The 8,650-nt window shown below is 51.1% G+C and overlaps 1 protein-coding gene across 1 annotated transcript; it reads left to right on the top strand.

Moving 5' to 3' along the window:
- Positions 1-7,565: 7,565 nt before the first annotated feature.
- On the top strand, positions 7,566-8,444 carry LOC148090771 (endogenous retrovirus group K member 113 Env polyprotein-like). Its single transcript, XM_087828761.1, has one exon. The coding sequence runs from the start codon at positions 7,566-7,568 to the stop codon at positions 8,442-8,444; it is 879 nt and encodes a 292-aa protein (XP_087684887.1).
- Positions 8,445-8,650: the final 206 nt, after the last annotated feature.

Raw genomic sequence — 8,650 nt, 5'->3', positions numbered from 1 at the left:
AGAGCAGCTTTTAAGACCTATTACCTGAGGAGGACCTTTATGCAGGTTATTGGTACAACTGAGGAAGACACTGATGCAGTTCTGGTCTGATTACAACATCTATGGTTGCATTAAGAACCTTGCACGGGCTTGAGGTAATATCACCAAGGGGAGCAACATGGCACTGGAAGAAGACATTCAAGAGGTTCATCCATGACTTCAAAAGATTTGCCAAGGATAAGATGGTTGCAAAAATCTACAAGGCTGTGGTTGAAATGAAAAACAACTTTACCCTGGGTGTGCATGAAGATGACATTGAGGAGCTCCTAAAGTGGATTCTGAGGAGTTAAATAAGGAGGAGTTGTTGGTACTGGATCAAAAATGCAAAGTTGAGGAGGAAGAAAAAAAAAGAAACTACAGGGGAAGGAAATGAAAAAACCCCGAGAAAATTTGCAGTGAAGAGTATAGCATCATCTGCATGCCTCACCAAGCCCCTTAAAAACACGGACTCCAACACTAAAATGTTTTTATTAACAAAGAGGAATGTTTATGGTGAATTAGCTGCTTACAAGCAAATCTGTGATTTAAAAAAACACACTAACTAAGCAAACCATCATGGACATATTTCTGAAAAGAGTGACACCTCCTCAAGAGAAACCTCAGGCGGGTCCTTCAGGAAGTATTCCAGAAGAAACAGTGTTATCCTAGGAGATGACAGCTCCCCATCTGTTATTGCCCTTGAAGATTTCCCAGTGGGATAAGATGTGGAGGCAAAAGACAAGATTGACAAAGATCTTGATGCCCTTGACCCTGTGCAAGCCTAGGCTAATGTGTGTGTGGTTGTGTCTTAAATTTTAACAAAAAGATTTTAAAAGTAGAAAGTTAAATTTAAAATTTAAAAATAGAAAAATGGTTATAGAATAATGATATAAAGAAAGAAAACACTTTTGTACTGTTCTATAATGTTTTTGTTTTAAGACAAGTGTTATCACAAAAATTCAAAAAGTTAAAAAGTCTATAAAGTAAAATAACTACAGTAAGCTGTTAATTTATTATGAAAAAATGTTTTAATAAACTTAGAGTAGCCTAAGTGTACATTTTTTAAAACATCTACAGTAGTGTGCAGTAATGTCCTAAGCCCTTACATTTACTCACTACTCACTAACTCACCCAGAGCAACTCCAATCCTGCAAGCTCCATTCATGGTAAGTCCACTATACAGATGTATTACTTTTGACCTTTATATCATATTCTTACTGTACTTCACAAATGTTTACTACAGTGTTACAGTTGCTGTGGGTGAGCCCCTGTGGCCCCAGGCACGGAGGAGCTGCCTGGGTGAGCTGCAGATGTGTCCCCTGCTCCCAGGGACTTGTGGGTGAGCCCCTGTGGCCCCAGGCACGGAGGAGCTGCCTGGGTGAGCTGCGGATGTGTCCCCTGCTCCCTGGGAGATGTGGGTGAGCCGCTGTGGCCCCAGGCACAGTGCCTGGGTGAGCTGCAGATGTGCTCCCCTGCTCCCAGGGAGATGTGGGTGAGCCGCTGTGGCCCCAGGCACAGTGCCTGGGTGAGCTGCAGATGTGTCCCCTGCTCCCTGACCCAGACCTTGAGGCACCAAGGCGATACTAATTTAGCTTGCAGCCTTAGATTCTAGAAAGGCTTATTAGGAAGTTGGCCCCGGCCTGAAGGGTTAAGGGACAGTCAAGCCACATACCAAGCCAAGGACTCAATCCCCTCCAAAAGTTCCCATTAGAAGCCCAGACAAGGTTAGTTACCAAGGTCTGAGCTCCTGCAAGAGGCAGGATGTTTACTCGGAAAGAGCAGTCCTAGGCCTTAAAGGAGTTACTTTGTATCGGGCAAGGGGGAGGAAAACAGGACCGGGTGCTGTTCAGCAAAAGCAACAGCGCAGGCATAAAAAGAGCTTGGAAAATACACTCGGGGCTGGCAGCTGGCAGCAGGCATGAGCTGCAGCCCTCCCGATCCCATCTTTTTTGTGTCTGTCTTTTCTCCATCCTCACCCCTTCCTCGGGACCGCTCGACTCTGCCGGCGGGCTCCGGCAAGTGGCGCCCGAACAGGGACCTGAGAGTGAGGAACCGGTGAAGGACGTCGCGGAAGGGACGAGTCACAGAACAAAACTAAGAGGTTGGTGCGCGATGAATTGCAGTTGATTTACAGTCCGGAGTAAATAATTATGGGACAGGGAAATAGTAAAGAAATGTTTGTTCAGGTGTTGAAAAGTATGCTTAAAGCCAGGGGAACTCAGGTCACTAGTGCACAAATATTTAAGTTTCTAAGCTTTGTAGAGGAGATCTGCCCCTGGTTCCCTACGGAGGGCACAGTTAACAGGGAAACGTGGCAGCGGGTTGGAAAACAGCTGCAGACATATTGTTCACTCCATGGGCCCTCGGAGGCGCCAGTAGAAACACTTTTCCTCTGGCCCCTGATTAGGGATTGTCTAGATCTTAACCCAGAGGGCAAGCGGTGGGAGAGAGCCACAGAGGACGGCAGTCCCGGGGCTGCAGCTCCAAAGGATAGAGAGAAGCCTCCGCCTGAGAATCCTTGTCCCCCGGCCTTGGAGGCTTTAGCACAGGCTGATGAGGGCAGTGAGGACGGCGATGAGGTCCTTCCGCGGGACAAGGCAGACTTAAGGGACGCCACAGCTCAACACCGCGAGGAGGATGGATGGCTCATGGTAATGGAGGAAAAGCCCAAGGAGGAAGGGTCTGGAGGGCGGCTGGGACATTTAGAGCAGCAAATGCAAGGGCTACAAGTATGGACACAAAAATTGCATAACTGTCTACAAGAGGGGCAGAGTGTGCCTTTGGGGCCTGCCATGCCGCAGGCCAGTCCTGCCCCGTCCGCAGTGGCAGGTCTGGATCCTGAGCCGCGAGATCCACCTCTGGTGGTGCTCACTGGGGAGGGGGCCTTCGTCCTTTGCAGGTTGCTCTCCCTCGGCCAGTAGGCCGCCGGGGGGGCCAAGGTCTCTCCCCCCTCCAGTTGACCATGAGGCAAGCAGCTGCTGAGGCTGAAGACTTACAGCGTTTTCCCCAGTGCTTCCCCATTTTTGAACAAATGCAAAATGGTCATGTGGTGCGAGGACACCAGCCCATCTCGTTTAAGCAGCTGAAGGAACTGAAAAATGGCTTGTGCTCAGTATGGCCCCACCGCCTCATTCACCGAGGCTCTGATTGAAGTGATGGTGGCAGACGCTCTGCCTCCCAGTGACTGGAAGAGCATCTGTAAGGCTTGCCTTAGCGGAGGGGATTATTTATTGTGGAAGTCAGAGTTTTACGAGCAGTGCCAGACCATTGCAGAGATTAACAGGGCTCAAGGGATTCCCATTACATATGAGATGCTGGTGGGGGAAGTACCGGGACACTCAAAATCAGTTAAACTACGACCAAGGGGCATATGCCCAGATTAACAATGCAGCCACTAAGGCCTGGAAAAAGCTCCCCCTCTACAGGGAAAAAGACTGAGGATCTCTCTAAGGTGCGGCAAGGTCCAGATGAGCCGTTCCAAGATTTTGTCTCAAGGTTGCTCCAGACAGCAGGAAAAATGTTTGGGGACCGTGAAGCTGCAATGATTGTGGTCAAGCAGCTGGCCTATGAGAATGCTAACTCGGCTTGCCAGGCTGCACTAAGACCCTGGAGAAAGAAAGGGAACCTTTCTGATTACATTAGGCTTTGCTCAGATACAGGGCCTTCCTATATCCAAGGGGCCACCCTGGCTGCTGCCTTGCAAGGAAAGCCCTTGAAAGAAATCTTGTTCCAACAGCAGCGGGAGGGCAGAAAGAAAAGAACATCCGGCCCCCTGCGCAGCTGTTTTAGCTGCGGACAGCTGGGACATTTAATGCGTGACTGCCCTAAGGAACACCGCGAATTCCCCCAAAGGATGGGGAAAGGAAGTAAACGGGAGCCAGGATTATGCCCTAGGTGTAAGAAGGGGAGTCACTGGGTTAATGAATGTAGGTCCAAGAAAGATGCCCAAGGACGCCCCCTGCCGGGAAATGGGTGGAGAGGCCAGCCCCAGGCCTCGCAACAATGTTATGGGGCACTCCAGAATTTACTCCCCGAAGCGACCCTCCGAGACACCAATCCATTCAACAGCTCTACCGAGCCACCCAGGCAGTGCTGGATGGGACCTCTGTTCCACCGCCTACACAGCATTGACCCCTGAAATGGGGATGCAGGCCCTTCCCACTGGGGTGTATGGGCCCCTGCCGCCAGGGACAGGAGGAATCTTGCTGGGTCGCAGCAGTAGCACCATGAAAGGGTTATTAGTAGCCCCTGGAGTCATTGACAAGGATTATACGGGAGAGATTAAGGTCATGGCTCACTCCCCTTCCACCATTTCAGTAGTACAGTCAGGGCAGCGGCTAGCCCAGCTGATACTACTCCCTCGAGTAATACAGGGGCGAACCAACCCAGAGGCAGAGAGGAAGCCCAGGCTTCGGATCCTCAGATGTTTACTGGCTTCAAGAAATTGGACTAGAACGGCCTGAGTTGATATTAAGTATACAAGGCCGAAAATTCAAAGGGCTCTTAGACACAGGGGCTGATGTTTCTATGATTTCTAGGGAACAGTGGCCTCCTGAATGGCCTACTCAGGAAGCTATCACTCAGCTGCAAGGCATAGGACAGGCCCATGGCCCAGAGCAAAGCATGGACCTGTTGACTTGGACGGATGAGGAAGGGCACACAGGAACGTTCCAACCTTATGTACTCCCTACCATTCCCACTAATCTATGGGGATGAGATGTACTGGCTCAAATGGGGGGGTCTATCTTTTTAGCCCTGACTCTATAGTTACTCAGCAGATGCTTGGTCAGGGGTTACTACCCTCTCAGGGGCTGGGAAAGCATAACCAAGGGATAAAACATCCAATAGCGGCTTCTAAGAGGCCTGAGAGAGCAGGGTTAGGATATTTTTAGCGGGGGTCATTGATTGTCCTGCACTCCATGCAGATCCCATCACTTGGAAGTCTGAGGAACCTGTGTGGGTTGATCAATGGCCCCTAACAGAAGAAAAAATAAAGGCTGCAGAGCAGCTGGTGCAGGAACAGCTGGCAAGGGGGCACATAGCCCCCTCGAACTCCCCTTGGAACTCACCCATTTTTGTTATTAGGAAGAAATCAGAGAAATGGAGGTTATTACAAGATTTAAGATGAAACCATGGAGTTTATGGGGGCTCTATAGCCTGGATTGCCCTCATCCTTGGCCATTCCAAAGAATACCTACAAGATCATTTTAGATCTCAAAGACTATTTTTATACTATCCCTCTAGATCCAGTGGACTGCAAAAGATTTGCATTCAGTGTGCCCTCTGTCAACTTCAAAGAGCCCATGAAAAGATACCATCGGCTCGTGCTCCCCCAGGGCATGGTTAACAGTCTTACCCTGTGCCAGAAATTTGTTGCTAGTGCGTTAGCCAAGACCAGAGAGAAATATCCTGAGGTCTATACGGTTCATTACATGGATGCCGTTCTTATTGCCCATACCCAGGAAGGGGTCTTGCTTGCAGCTTCTGCTGAGCTGCAATGGGGGCTGACTGCTAAGGGCCTTGTAATCGCCCCCGAGAAAGTGCAAAGGCAGGCACCGTATGAATATTTGGGCTACCATCTAGAGCCTCATTACTTTAGTCCCCAAAAGCTGGAGTTATGGAAGGACAACCTTAAAACACTCAGTGACTTCCAGAGACTGCTTGGGGACATTCACTGGATCAAGCCGCATTTAAAAATTACAACAGGAGAGTTTAAGCCCTTATTTGACATCCTCAAGGGGAATGCCGACCCTACATCGGAGCGGCACTTGACCCCTGAGGGGAGAGCTGTGTTGGCCAAAATCGAGGAAGCTCTTGGTCAACAGAAGACCCCTTATTTCGACTATCATGCCACCTGGGAGGCTTACATCTTGCCCACCCGGCACACCCCTACTGTAGTCATTTATCAGAAGGCTCCCTTGTTGTGGCTGCACCTACCTGTGTCTCCAGCCCGGGTTCCCATGCCCTATCATGATACCGTAGCTACCTTAATACAAATGATGAGGTTGGAATCTAGGAAGTTAATAGGCAAGGAACCCCCAACCATCTTTGTCCCTTTTACTAAGCAGCAAGTAGATTGGTTATTGCAGAATAGTGATGCCTGGGGGGCAGCGTTAGCTGGCTATTCTGGACAACTTGACAATCGTGTGCCATCTGATAAGCTACTTCAGTTTGCGGCACTACATGAATTTGTGTTCCCCAAATGGGTAGTTACTGACCCTATCCCGCATGCGCTGACTGTTTATACTGATGGGTCTTCCAATGGGACTGCTGCATATTTTGTCAATGGAACCACAGTCAGTTGGGCAACGGGCTCCACATCAGCACAAGTAGTGGCACTGAAAGCCGTAGAGGCCGTGCTGCAGGAACACCAAACTCAAGCCCTCAATATATATACAGACAGAGTCAGTACATTTATAGAGCCATGCTGCAGATTGAGACGGTTCCCCTTATAGGTACCCAGAATAGCGAGGTACAAACCTTATTCAGAACTATACAGCAGGTTATTCGTGGTCGCCAACACCCTTGTTTCTTTGGCCACCTTCGGGCCCGTACTAACTTACCTGGGCCCTTATCTTTGGGCAATGAGCTGGCTGATGCTGCGACGTGTCAGGTCATGGTTACCCAGGAACAGCTTGCTCAGCAGTCCCATAAACCTCACCAGCAAAACAGCAACAGTCTCAGGCAGCAATTTAAGATCACCAGGGAAGCGGCCCGACAGATTGTAAAACAATGTCAGCAGTGCCCTGCCACCTTACTTGTTCCCCACCATGAGGTTAATCCTCGTGGGCTGATGGCAAATCACCTCTGGCAAATGGACGTCACCCATATCCCATACTTTGGAAGGCTTAAATACGTCCAGGTAACAGTGGACACTTACTAAGCATTTATGGTTGCAACAGCTCAGGCGGGAGAAGCTGCTAAACAAGTTACTGCCCACTCCTCCGATGCTTTGCCACCATGGGCCTTCCTAAGTCTATCAAAACTGACAGTGGTGCAGGACACACCAGCAAAAAGTTCCAGACATCCTGCCAGCAATTACAGATCAAGCATATCATGGGCATACCTTACAATCCCCAGGGACAAGGAATAGTAGAACGAGCCCACGGGACGCTCAAGCTGCAGTTACAAAAAATAAAAAGGGGGAGCTGTACCCCCTGAGTCCAGTGAACTACCTTAACCACACTTTATTTATACTTAATTTTTTAACTCTGGACCGTCAGGGCCTCTCTGCGGCACAGCGCTTTTGGCAGGCCCAGTCTCGGTTACCTACGCCCTGGTGTGCTGGAAAGATCCACTCACGGGGCAGTGGCAGGGTCCAGACCCAGTACCCATTTGGGGGCGAGGGCATGTTTGTGTTTTCCCACAGGATGCCCAGGCGGCGCGGTGGCTCCCGGAGAGGCTGGTGCGGTTCGCGGGGAACCAGGCGACTGACAGAGGGAATGCAGCAGCTGAGCCTCGAGGACCGGCCCCGGACTCGCCGAATCAGAGCACGGCGGCGTCCGAGCCGGAGGCAGATGGAGACGAAGAGGAAGGGGGCTGAGGACATGGTTCGCGGGCAAGGAGGGACGCCTCCTGCCACGACCATCTTCTGGGCCATGTTAGCGCTCTTGATGAGCCAGGCTCCTGCGGCACGGGCCAAAGTATATTGGGCTTATGTGCCTGATCCCCCGATGCTCCACGCTGCGGAGTGGGGCCTTCGGCCTGTTCTGGTTTATACCAACTACACATGGGGGCTTGGGGGGCTCAGCAGCGGCCACATAGCTGCCTTCCGTCAGTCCAATTTCAGCTTTGCAGGGACTGCTGGAGGGCTGCCCATTTGTCTCTCTGCCATCACTGAGGCCACAGGGTGTGTCACCCTTGACACAACCACGCACCAGACATGGACGCCTCAGTGGTACCTTGATGTGACTATTAGTAACTCCACCTACAGAATAAGAGCAGGAAATTACACCCGGTGGAGAGTAACGCTCACAGGACTACAAAACAACGGGGCTCCGAAACAGGACGGTGGGGAAGCCCCTGATGTCCCTCTGTGTGAGCCGGACACTAGGAACCATACCAGGGGGCCTGTATGGGCTACCTGCAGGAAGGACAAGGCCACGGTGTGGAGCATACCCGGGGTCAATGAGACCCTGCAGGACTGGAGCCCCTACAGGGCCAACCTTACTGAGCCTGGATCCACTCATCCATGGACTGTTGAGGGCCTTTGGACAGTCCCCGGGGGAAGGCCACAAACACAGCTGTGGAGGCTGGCTGCAGCCATGGGACCTAATATGTCCATAACAAATGATGAACGAGGCCACATCCAGATTAGCGGACTCTCAGCTGAGCGGTATCAATGGGCCCAGGCCTGCGTGCCACACCCTTGGGGGCTTGTCGTCGGGACTGTAAAAATTACCAAAAGTGACCTGGGCTATATGTGACCTGTAACAGCTGTACTCTTGCCAACTGTGTAATGGGGGGCCTCGGCTACTCAGGTCTTGGTGGTGCAGCAGCCCCCTTGATGATGTGGCCTGTCCGTGTGTCGGGCCGTGGTGTCCTGATGAGGGGCTCCAACTGTGGGAGAGGCAGAGCGTGCTGTAGCGCCACGGAGGCGCCGGTTCACCGGTCTCCTGACAGCGGGCATCGC

The sequence above is a fragment of the Miniopterus natalensis genome, chromosome 20 (genome assembly GCF_054644295.1).
Source record: "Miniopterus natalensis isolate mMinNat1 chromosome 20, mMinNat1.hap1, whole genome shotgun sequence".
NCBI lineage: Eukaryota > Metazoa > Chordata > Mammalia > Chiroptera > Miniopteridae > Miniopterus > Miniopterus natalensis.
This window is presented reverse-complemented; position numbering and strand designations above follow the sequence as displayed.

Bases quoted from the DNA above. Each gene is read 5' to 3' on its own strand.
- LOC148090771 (XM_087828761.1), top strand. From the start codon at position 7,566: ATGGTTCGCGGGCAAGGAGGGACGCCTCCTGCCACGACCATCTTCTGG.